Here is a 12393-nt window from a genome sequence, read left to right as displayed (position 1 = left end):
CCGTTCAATGTAGTTGAGCATTCGACTGACATGTGATGCAGAGATCTCCCCATCCACTTCAGCGATATATGTGTAGAGAAACTGGAAGGTGCTGAAAGGGATCCGGGGAGGGCCACCATCGTGGTCAGATGATAGCACTTCACACACTATCTTGAGGGTTCTGGCAATGGTCTGTAAAGCCATAAGGTTAAATGAGGAGAAGGTCACTATTCCAAACTAAATTCCTAAGATCAGTTTAGATAACGACAAAGAAACGAACACCTTGCTCTCGTAAAATAAAGTGGGGATGATGTAATATTCTGGAAAGCTTGAATTTTTTACACCCAAATGTCATTTAACTCAATCCCAAAATATTGAGTATCTACTGGGTGCCTTTCTTTTTCCTTTCCTTTCTTGGTTGGAGGGATACTTTCAAGGAATTAAGTTTATAAGCTGTTGAATGCTTTAAGACATTTATTACTTTAATTAGAATAATCTCACTAAAGGAGGGGAATTTGCTTTTGTAATCTACAAAATTAGAATGATTTCTTCTTACTGCCCTGCAGTCTTCTCTCTAAGGGGCTGAAATGATTAGTCTAGCTTGTATACTCCAGTGAGACACTTGGAGCAATGCCACAGGAGGGGAGCAGACTGCTTTCATTTCCTCTCTCCTGCCCTTGAGAGTTCTCTCCTGGAGGTCATCATGAAGCACTGTGTGAGGCAGTGTGCCAGGCCCTTCCACAAAGGAGGGTGGGAGGGTGGGCACACAGGAGGCTGGTAAGAGGTTGTCAGAGAGGATGGGAGGCCACATGCATGACTTGCGGTCAGCATGACAGTGATTTTGGGTAGTTTTGTGAGCATGTGTGCACTGAACTTCCCAATTTCCATCTATAGCTCATCCTCTCTGCTTCTAAAAAAAAGCCTACTCCCCTATTGCCTTTGTTCTGTAGTCCTCTTCCTACAGCCTCATCCAAATTGGGGTGCTGTTATGGGCTGAGTTATGTCCCCGCAAAATTCATATGTCGAAGCCCTAACCCCTAGAACCTCAGAATGTGACTGTATTTGGAGATAGGGCCTTTAAAGAGCTAATTAAGTTAAAATGAAGTCATCAGAGTGGGTTCTAATCCAATAGGTCTGGTGTCCTTATAAGAAGAGATTAGGATACAGAGAGAGAGAATGGGGGAGAGAGAGAGACCAGACACATGCATGCAGAGAGGGACAACCACGTGAAGAAAGAGGGAGATGACAGCCATTTACAAGCCAATGAGACATCTTGATCTCAGACTTCCAGCCTCCAAAACGGTGAGAAAACAAACTGCTGTTGTTTAAGCCACTGTGGTACTTTGTTACAGCAGCCTTAGCACACTAATAAAGGTGCTTTCTACCCTGAACATCTTTTATTGATTATTCAGATAACTCAAATTCTATTGCCCTTATATGATTTTCAAATATTTAATAAACAGATGAATGGATAAGAACTCTCTAGACTGGAGCTTTTTGGTAAACTTAAATAACTCGAAAGTAGACAGAGATCTGCATTCTATTGCACAAGAATTTTTGGTCAGATGGGGATCCACTCCATAGAGATAGCCTGTAAGCATCTTACAAGCCTCATTTTCAAACTCAGAGGCAAAAGGCTCAGAAAGTGAATTATTTGCTAACAAAACATGCCCTTCCTTCCAGTGAACACGATTACACGATCTCTTCTTGTATATGATTGGTAGGTATTCTAGAGGAAGGAGTGGTGAAGGGGAAGAGGAACACAGGTCTGCATACTGTAGCATTGTGAATCACATGCAGATTCGGGAAGTAAATGCACCTGCTTCCTAAAATTCCTGCCATTAGATTCTCCTATAAGGAGGGGGCTGGATTTTCCACATGGCCCAGAGATCATGGCTGGCTGGTGAACTGGCAAAGAAAGGAGGGCATTTCTGGGCTTGCCTCCAAGAATGTAACAATTAGCAAGAGTGCCACCCTCCTCCAGATGGTGACATCCTGACCACCCTTACATTTAAGTTCCTAGCAATAGTCCAGCACGAACCAAGTGGGCAAAATGGGATGGGCCCTGGATCCATAGGGCACCCTTTATTTACAGACTAGAGTTTCATGCTGACTTCACCTCTAGGTGTTTTTTTTTTTTTTTTTTTTTTTGCGGTACGCGGGCTTCTCACTGCTGTGGCCTCTCCCGTTGCGGAGCACAGGCTCTGGACGCGCAGGCTCAGCGGCCATGGCTCACGGGCCCAGCCGCTCCGCGGCATGTGGGATCTTCCCGGACCGGGGCACAAACCCGTGTCCCCTGCATCAGGCAGGCGGACTCTCAACCACTACGCCACCAGGGAAGCCCTAACCTCTAGGTGTTCTTTGACATAGGGATGATGGGGAGCAAAGTCAGACACCTGAGTGCCTCTCAGAATTGGCGGGCTCCACTGTCATCCAGAGCCAGGCCTGATGGTGTCTCTGTGGAAGCAGAGAAGGTGGAATTGAACCACAGGATGTTGGAGATCAAAGGACCTCACGGAACATCTAGGCCAACCTCCCCGTTTTAGCAGGGAGGTAGAAAGAATTCACCTCATGGTTTCCTCTGCCCAGTTTGGGTGGCAGCCATATCAAAGTAAACCTTACAGCTGCAGAGGGAGGGTTGGAATCTGATTTTCCGAAGTCACTCTTGGTTACTGTGAGGTATGTGGACGAGGAGAGGACCCAGACACCTCCAAGGTGCTGAGCGGCTGTGACACAGAGCATCAAAGGCAGGGAGCAGTTGAGGGCAACCCAGAAGAGACTTAAAGAGGCCCTGAGCACCAGGAAGAACGGAGGTGAGCTGGCTGGGGGACCGTCGTGCTGTGAGAGAGACCAAAGACTTCAGCTGCACAGCTAGTGACCACACAGATGAGTATTTCCAGGGAGACAAGGGATGCCAGAGAGTGGGCTTCCCTGGTGGCGCAGTGGTTGAGAGTCCGCCTGCCGATGCAGGGGACACGGGTTTGTGCCCCGGTCCGGGAAGATCCCACATGCCGCGGAGCAGCTGGACCCGTGAGCCATGGCCGCTGAGCCTGCGCGTCCGGAGCCTGTGCTCCGCAACGGGAGAGGCCACAACAGTGAGAGGCCCGCGTACCGCAAAAAAAAAAAAAAAAAAGAGATGCCAGAGAGGACCAAGGGATGTGGGAACCCTCCTCCTGGCTGCTCTGTGATCCCAGCATCACCACTTTCCTTGAACAACTGCCACCTTGAAGAGAGGAGCAGTGAGGAAAAATCTGAGAGACTGAGCAATTCACCTTGAAGCTGTTTTCAGTTATTGCAGCAGATGAAAAGTCCTGGGTTGTGTTGAATCTACTTATTTTCTTACTCCACCCTTCACGGGTAGGGTAGATGGGGAAGAGCAGGATTAACGACAGAGAAAGTATTGGTACACTTCCCCCCTCCTTGGACGTCTCTGAATATGGTGTGAGTAAACTTGTGACCCCGTGAGAATTTCATAACACGTGCCCATTTTTTATTTCTCCCCTGTGATTTTCCCCAATCCTTGGGGCTAATTCCACAGAAGTGTGATAGTGCTGACTGGCAACTTATCTGCCTCTGCTGCTGAGAGTAGTTTATTCATTGCATAAGGGTGCTAGAAAGGGCAGCGAAGAAGGAAAAAAAAAACAAACCCACAAATGGCCTCTCCTCTCTAAAGAAATAATTATGCTGAAAGTTCAGCAGCAGCCACAGGAAAAGTTGGACTACAGTATTTCTGGTAACTTTTCTCACTAACAAAAGTGTCTAATGTGCATACCCAGGATATTCGAGAAGAAAGAACAAGATTGTATTTAAATATACTGAATGACTCAAACTACCTTTTTCGTACCATTTAGTTTTGGCAGAGGCCGTAATTTTCTCATTAAGTTTTAAACTTGTATGTATTTCAGGGATTTAAAAAAATCATTTTTCTGACTCATTTTCATTTAAGTTATTATAATAGTGTTTGACAAGAGTGAGTCCACATATAAGATGATACCTAAAGCTTTTAAGTATGTATATGAACTGGTTTCTTTAAAACAGGAAAACACGGCTTTTGCCGTTGTCAATCAAGTCAAATTTGGAAAAGGCACGAATTTGTATGAGCATCCTGCATCCCTGGGGATGTCAGGACTCTGAGTCTGGAAATAGCCTCATCTCTCCTTTCCTGCTCTCTTCTCTCTGACTTTTCTATCCAATTATGCTTAACAAATAGTAGTTTTCGATAAGGCTGCACCTCTTTTTAAAAATCTCTATTGGTATATCTTCTAGGTGTCTGAAACCCAAGTATAAGCCCATCTTCTACAGCTGGCTCTTGGTTACCTTAAGGAATATGAATGGAGGGAGTGGAGTGGTAATGGAAATAAACCTAAGTGCAGTGACTGAAATTCATAAATAATCCCAAACCTGCATTTTAGTTGACCTCTCCCCAGAGCCTGATGACAGCTTTCCCCTCCCTCCTCCTAATCCCTGCTTCTGGCTGATGAGCAGAGAAATGACCTCAATTCAGAGAGGAGAAGGAGTAGACAAGAAGGGGCACACTCCTCATGAACCCTGGGGAGTTGACTGTGTGTTCTTACCAGCCCTCCCCGCCTCCGCCAGGTCCCTAGAGATTTTCCCTTAAGGAACAAAAACCATTAAAGCTAACTTACAACTCCAAGAGAGCTGCAAGAAAGGGCGAGAAACTTCAGCCACTCAATCTCCTTCATGAAGCGGCCCACGTTCATCACACTATTAAACAGGTCGGGTGGGAGATTCAGCACCTTCCACATCTGGGCCAGCTCATCTGCTTGGACGATCAGTCTGCCAGCAACCTGCGGGGCCGGGGACAGACACAAGACAGGGAATGAGGGACAGGACAAGAGAAGGCCCTGAGAAACCTACCCGGGGCAAGGCCTCGGTTCTCCTAGCACACAGCAAGGGGTGGGGGAAGGTGTCAGGGGTCAACAGAGACTCTGTTTGGCAGTTCTCTTTGTAAGCGTAGAGAAATATTCAGCCTAGTGAAGAACATGCTGAGATATAATCATTCAAACTTCAGGTATCAGAGTTATGGGGGAAACATACATGTATATTACACTTTAATTTTTTTCTAGTGCTTTTATTATCTGCTGTTTCATCCCTAGGTTGTCCCTGTAAGGCAGATAAAGCAGCCCGAAAATGAAACCAAGGGGCAGAGAACTTGTCTGAGAGCACTAATTAGTGGTGAAACTAGAACTAGATGTTAAATCTCTTGCTTCTAGACTCCGCTGAGTTCTTTGCACTAGACTCTGAATGCATCGCTCACGCTTTCCTGGGAATAACGTGGGGTCTGTGGTCTGGATGCCTAATGTTGCTTGGTCCCAGGTACCTCGGATCTCTGCCATGTCTACTGCACAAGGTGCTTGGTGGTCAAGAGGGAAGGGCGCAAATGGCCAGTTGTCGGCCAACGATGCAATAATGGTGCAGATGCCCCAGTGAAGTGCTACTACACCTTCCCTGGTCCTCCGATTCCAGTGAAATGCTAAGCCTCTGGGACCAAGGCAGTCGGCTAAGTCAGTCCTGAATCACCCCAAACCTCTTGGTCCTGGATCCTAAAGTGAGGTATAGTAGTGCTAAGCCATTTTTCTTGGGAGTTGGCCAAACTGCAAGCTTTCTCAAGACAGACCCTCCTCATCCATTCACAGGACAGCTCCCAGGACGATATGGCTGTGGAGAGAGCCTAAAAGCTAGGCTATGTCTGCACCTGGGGTAACTGGGGAACTATAATATGGCCCTCCCCAGCTGTGATTGGCATCGTATCTGGGCTTGATCAGTAAGGGAGACACTGGCAAGGCATGTGGACCTGCACTTTCTGGAGAGAAGGAATTCACATTGCATTGAGCCCCTGGACATTCTGCCAGCTTCAGGACGACATGGGATGACCCAACTGACAACTCAGCTTACAGCCTATTTCACCATGATTCCTATTTCCCCACGGGAAGATTTACTCTCAGTGCATGGTTTAGTGAATTTTAAGACAATGGTGAGTGGCCAGGTGACTTTTGTCTGTACGCACCCAACCTTGACATCGTCCCTACATCCCCCCTCCGTGCTGCCGTTTGGCCCTTACCCGAGAATGCAGGATCTTTAGCAGGTCCGGTGTAAGCTCAGCCCAGTTAGACAAAGTCACTCGCTCAGACCAGTCTCTCACCGGAGGAACCTCTCCACGGGACATAGCCCCAAAATAACTACAAGAAAAAAAAAGTTGGGGGGCTAGGGGGAGCAGCCTCTACCTCAGTGGCCTCTGGAGGCTTTGGGAATCCCCTCTCCCTTTTCTTTGAGGGAAGGGATGGAGGAAAGAACATTTATTAAGTGGCTTCTATATGCCAGACACTGTTTTTAGTTCATTTATGTACAGGAAAAGCCTGAATGTGTTACTTTACACTTAAGGTATAGAGATGGCTTAGGGAATAAAAAGATTTGTTCTTCTCTAAGGATGAGGAGTACCAAGTGCTTGGTATGGAATTCCCTGAAGCATATTAGGTCTGGGTATTTTTTTCAGTCATTCCCTCCTGAGTGTTTTATATACATGTGTGCACGTGCACACACATACACACACACATATAGGCATATGTATTGAGACAGATAATATATTGACATAAGTATTGTATATGTACATATGCATGTCTATTTTATGTGTATGTATATTAAAGGAGAGAGAAAATTGTCATTTTAAATCCCCCACTCTTTTTTATGAAGGAAGAATCCTAGTACTTGGAGGAGATTTTTCTTTCAAATATAAAAGTCTTTATGCTTGGTACGATGGCCATCTACATACTTAAAGTTGGTCTTAGGTAGTAGTAGGGGTATGTAATCTTGGAAAGAGAAGTTGGAAGAAGATTAAAATGACTTCCATAAGAAAGGGGGAGGAGATGGGGTGCTCTGGGGGGTGAGCCTGGAAGGGTTTCCAGCTGGAGGAAGTGAGGCTTGGGGCTCCATCGGGGAGGGGAGAGAAGTTTGGCAGGGCACTAATGGAGGCTCAGGTGAGAAGACAAGCGCAAAAAGGGTTTGAGATGAACTCACGTGGGGTGTGAGCTGTAAAATCCTCCTCTATCTTCCTTCAGAAATTTCAGTAACATCTGCCTGCCCATCAGTGCTTTGTGGAATGGACTTTGTTTTGGTGCAGTGTGGACAAACACTGAGCCCTGTTTGGGGATTGATCTATGATGGGAAGAGGCTGCCTGCTGCAGAGATTGGACACGAGCAGTTGATACTTGGGGCACCGATGCCATATGGAAGGGCCTGTCTTCATCAGAAGCCTTGTTATTGACTACCCCTGGATCACAGCCTCTGCCCCCTCTCTTATTAATTTTATTTTATTAATTTCTCCAGATCCAGGTAATATAAAAAGAATACAGAGGGAATTTTATAAAAGCCATACAATGATGGGGCAAACCACTCTTTGTCTCTAAGCCACTGCACAATGCAGAGCAACGGCTTCCAGTACCAAAACACCTTCCAGGCACCCGTTGGAGGTCACCAGCAGGGGGAGCAGAAGAAATACGTTCAGGTGACCTCTACCGATGTGCATGAGCAGTCTCCGCAGACAGGTCAGTGGTCGGGTGGGTGTGGCTCAGCAGCGATGTCTTTGGACCTTGTAGCAGAGTTGGTTAGAGAACGTGGAAATGAGGCTGTAGTCATGGATTTCATCCTCTATGGGTTATTTAGCGTCTTCTGCAGTGAGCAGTTCCATGGTTCTTCAAATTTGTGTGGTCACACTTACCCACCACAAGACAAATTAGTTTATGTCCTGCTGATGTCTGGTAGATGGTTTCTTCATGGACAACACATATGCAGGGAAACTTTTGCTTGTGGTGAATTAAGTAGACATTTCATCCGGGAAATACTTTGTGGAGTTTTACCTCTAAAATGCTGCAGGTTTGTAAGTTACATTAAACTGTCTGACAAGTGCTTTCCGTGTCTGAATACATGGAGAGTGTTCTTAGATCATGTTCTCCTTTTTCATTGTAGTTAAACTACAAACTGATTCTTCACAGATATCTAAGACATTTATAGCACATGATACAATATGGGGGAGCAAGCAGACTACAACAGTGGAATGTTTTCTCCCATAAATGTCAGGGACAATACCAAGAAATGTCATTTTTCTTGCTATAAAAGCGGTGCAAGAACAATAAAATGGGGTTTTAAACTATCGTATAGTATAGAACAAAGTCTGTCTGAGTGTGCCAAAAGAAATTAGTCTTCTGACGCTAAAATTCAATCTTAGAGGTAATATATAAAATTTAGACTAGAAAACTAAACAGAGTTCATTACTAGGCAAAGCAACCCTATTTGTGTCTATTTTTATGAGCACCACAGGCTTATTTTCCTTCCATTTGTAAAAGCTTCGTCCTAGCCCAACCCAGGAACTGGAGACTGTGTGAGGCTCCTCTTAGATTGCGTCGTGAGCCTTCTCAAAGGTGTCCGCACCTTCTTCTCACCACCTGCCCACCGCACCTCCTCAACCTCATGCTGTGGACATTCTCCCCTCCCCCAACCCACCAGCTCCACTCTGCAGCCTCTCATTCCTCATCCCCCTCTCCCACTGAAGCCCTATAAGGAGGTCATCCCCAAGCAGTAAAAATCGCCTGAAAATGGTCCCCGGGAGGTCTGGTCAGCTCCTAACTCCTGCCCCAAGCCTCAGTTCCCCAGTTCAAGCAGGCACTTTTTGTCTAAGAAGCCATTTGGTAGCCGGGAGGCTTTGTGTGTGAAGCTCTTTCAGCCTCAGCCAGCAGGTATTGTGTAAGCTCCTTCCATTGAGCAGCCTCTGGAGGTGTCTCCTGAAGGAGGACACCTGTGGTGGAGGCACGCTGTTTGCAGCCGAGCCGGTGCTCCGCCTGTTCCCATCACGCTTGCCTCGCTTCTCCAGAATGCAACGTGTACTGTATGGACATCCTTATGCTGAAGGAACGTATTAGTTCAAAGACACAGTCAAGAAAATAACAATTTCCCCAAAGACAAGATACAAAGTGTCTGGCTGGGGCGCAAGAATGAGTTTTAACAGCAGTAGAGGAAGGTTTCCCATTGAAGGAGTAAACACAGGAGCGAAGCCACTTGGACTGATTGCACACAATCCTCCACCTGGGCTCATCACATCGCTCCCCCACAGGTGCACTGCTGCCATCTAGTGGTTAAACCTGAGGATGAGGCCCTGGTTTACACCAGGGAAAGGCAGGCTAAGCTCCGCGGGATTCTGAACCCTTCTTTGCACTGGGACGGGGGTGGGGGAGGGGTGGAGGTGGAGGGCAGGGACAGGGTGGAGTGTGCGTGTGTGATGTGATGTGGTAATCTGACTCTTGCTGATTGCCCTAGGACACTGCCTATAGCTCTGGCGTCCTATTGCTCAGTCTCGTTCCCTTGGGGGAGGGTCTCCATCCTCGCCCGGTTTGCTGTATTTACGTGTGGATTTTAAAGCACCAAAGCAATGCAAGAACTGAACATCCCAAAGAGTATGCCGATCAGTCCCGACTCCCAGGCTGCAGCCGTGACAGCCTCCTCAGTTTTCCAAGACCTTCCCTCCTCCACCCCCTACCTCCACCTCCAATGGGAACCACGGGCTGGAGGTGAGAAAGGAGTACGTACTCGGCGGCCCACTGGATGAGATCTTGCGGCTGGGTCCGAATGGCGGCTTTGGTAAATTGCTTCAGCAATTCCGGCAGCTCCGGGGGGATGCATATTTGCTTATGTGTCTGAGGCATTGGTTGGTTGACCTATTGTCGGGGTTGGGGGTGGGGAGGAATAAACAAAATAAAAATCTTTGAATCATAAAATGACAGGAATCTTGGATAGGAGGTCATCCAGCCTCTGTTAGACACTCTCAGTATTGGGGAGTTCACTATCCCACAAGACAGATCTCCAAGGTTAGAAAGTGTTTCACTAATCCCTGCTTTTTGTTGTTGTAATTCCTTCATTTACATAAAAAACACAGAATACTATTTGTTCATTAAAAAGTAGATATTAACAAGAGTAAGCAAAAATATCCCTGGTGATATCCCAAAATACTGGCTGTCTCCTTCCAGAATTTTTTCAGTGTAAATATATATTTGTATATATAAAAATGGGGACATACAAAACAGCTTATTTACTCAACATCTTATCATGACCATCTTCCATATCATACAACTCCTGTTGGCCCAATAAGCATCGTAGCAAAATTTACTCTGTGAATCCTCTATTACGTGACGTTGGGTTACGTATTTCCAAATAAAAATAATCATTAAACAGCCATTTGATGAACATCTCTCTGTACATTTGCAGGTACTCATCCACTTTAATTGTAAAAGAGAAACTTGTATATTTCACTCAAAAAGTTCCAGGACAAATTGAAACAAAACATGAAAATCCATAGATGGTATGCAACACTATACACAAATAAGCAGCAGGTGAAAAGTCTTTGCTTTTAGTAGAGAAAGAGAGACTAGATGTTCTGAAAAGCCCTGTCTCTTCAAAACACCTGGATACGAGACAAATCTGAGCAAATGTACCTTTCAAATTGCCTTGCTGAGCTTGCAAGAAAGCGAGGGAAATCCTCATGTGCCAGATAAGTGAGTAAAGCAGAAACCAGTGTGGAAAGCAAATGAAGAAATTAGGGCTGACTTGGGGGCAAATGTAGACACCAGGAACTTGAAGCTTTGAGACAAATGGCCAGGCAAGGACTGAAGAAGTAAATAGCTGAACGGAAGACTCTCTCATCCCCCCAAATCTGAAACCCTCCAAGGCTCACACACTTTCAGTGTGAAAGGGTGGGACTGAAAATATCTGCCTAATGGCAGGGGGGAAGAGGCACAGAAATATTTCTCTCTTGCTGCTACTTACTGGGGGAGAAATAGTCTTCCACGAATTTGTAGCCACAATCTAGGTCTAAGTTTTAAATTTATACCACCAGCCTGGTTGGGAAATCCCAAGACAAGAAACCAAAGTGGCCTCAGGTTGGTGGTACTCCATTATCTTTTACTTTATGTTCTTTTATTTAGAGGAAGAAGAGTATAAAGATATTAATTTTAAACTTTGTAAAAAGTCAAGTACACATGGCAAAATTTCAAGAGTAATTACTATAAAAGTAATATAACCACCAAATCAGTAGAAAGGAGAAGAGGAATTAAAAGCACTAACAACACAAAACAAATTGATCCAAAAGAAGGCAAGAAAGGAGGGGCTGGGGGAAGCATAGGAAAGGTGGCTAAACAACATGATAGAGGAGAACCCATATATATCAGTAATCACAATAAAAAGGAAAGGTCTTAAATGTGTCGGTTAAAATACAGAAAATATCAGACTGGATTTTTAAAATATCCAGCTGTAGGCACATCTGAAAAGACACAAGGACCAGAAAGACTGAAGGTAAAAGGATATATGGATAAATAGGCAAATAATAACCAAAAGAAAGTTGATGTAGATGCGTTAATACCAGACAAAAGAGACTTTAAGGCAAAATGCATTATTAGGAATAAAGAGGTCACTACATAATATAAAAGCTTCAATTCATCGGGAAGATAGCACAGTTCTCCATGAGTGTGCTACAGACATCACCAAGGGTGAATCTCACGATGCTGGGTGGAAAAAGCCGTATATTGTTTAGGGTCACAAATATAATAAGAACAGTATTACAAGAAATTTAATTATAAAGAAATATAAGAAAGAGCAAGGGATGATAAACACAAATTCAGAATGGCATTATCCTCGGTAGGGGAGGGAGAGGGATATCATTAGGGAGACACAACAGGAGTTCCAACACTATTAGTAATGTTCTGTTTCAAGCTGGATGGTAGCTGCCTACATGTTTGTTTCATTATTCTTTCTGCCTAAATTTACATTATGCATTTTATTCGTATGTATGAAATATTTCATAATTTAAAAAGAGTTACTGCTACAAGTTGATTGTTTCTGATAACTTTTCATTCTACCTAGCAAAGGACAGTGACTTATTTTGCTCATATTGTCGGATATATATATATGTGGTAAAATATACATAACATAAAATTGACCACTTTAACCATGTCTAAGTGTACAGTTCAGTGGCATTAGATACATTCGTTGTTGTGCAACTGTCACCACCGCCCATCTTCACAATTTTTTCATCTTCCCAAACTGAAACTGTACCCATTAAACAGTAACTCCCATTCCCCTCCCCACAGCCTGGCAACCACCATTCTACCTTCTGTCTCTATGAATCTGACTACTCTAGGGACCTCATATAAGTGGAAACAGACAATATTCATCCTTTCGTGTCTGGCTTATTTCACTTAGTATAATGTCTTTAAGGTTCATCCATGTTGTAGCATGTGTCAGAATTTCTTTCCTTTTTAAGGCTGAATAGTATTCTATTGTTTGTATAGACCACATTTTGTTTATACATTCATCTTTTGATGAATTGTTGATGAGTTGTTTCCACCTTTTGGC

At 44.7% G+C, this 12393-nt stretch overlaps 1 protein-coding gene across 1 annotated transcript in view; it reads right to left on the bottom strand.

The window, feature by feature from the left end:
- Nucleotides 1–9692, bottom strand: part of ROPN1 (rhophilin associated tail protein 1) — a gene marked incomplete at both ends in the record, with an annotated part of 16565 nt that extends 6873 nt beyond the window's left edge. Inside the window, 4 exons of the mRNA XM_079921425.1 lie at nucleotides 1–171; nucleotides 4626–4787; nucleotides 6062–6179; nucleotides 9577–9692. Of these exons, the coding sequence (XP_079777551.1) occupies nucleotides 1–171; nucleotides 4626–4787; nucleotides 6062–6179; nucleotides 9577–9692 (567 nt within the window). The remainder of the gene's footprint in view (nucleotides 172–4625; nucleotides 4788–6061; nucleotides 6180–9576) is intronic.
- Nucleotides 9693–12393: the final 2701 nt, after the last annotated feature.

Source organism: Stenella coeruleoalba, assembly GCF_951394435.1.
Source record: "Stenella coeruleoalba genome assembly, chromosome: 5".
NCBI lineage: Eukaryota > Metazoa > Chordata > Mammalia > Artiodactyla > Delphinidae > Stenella > Stenella coeruleoalba.
The sequence above is the reverse complement of the archived record's forward strand: the minus strand, read 5'-3'. Positions and strand labels throughout refer to the sequence as shown.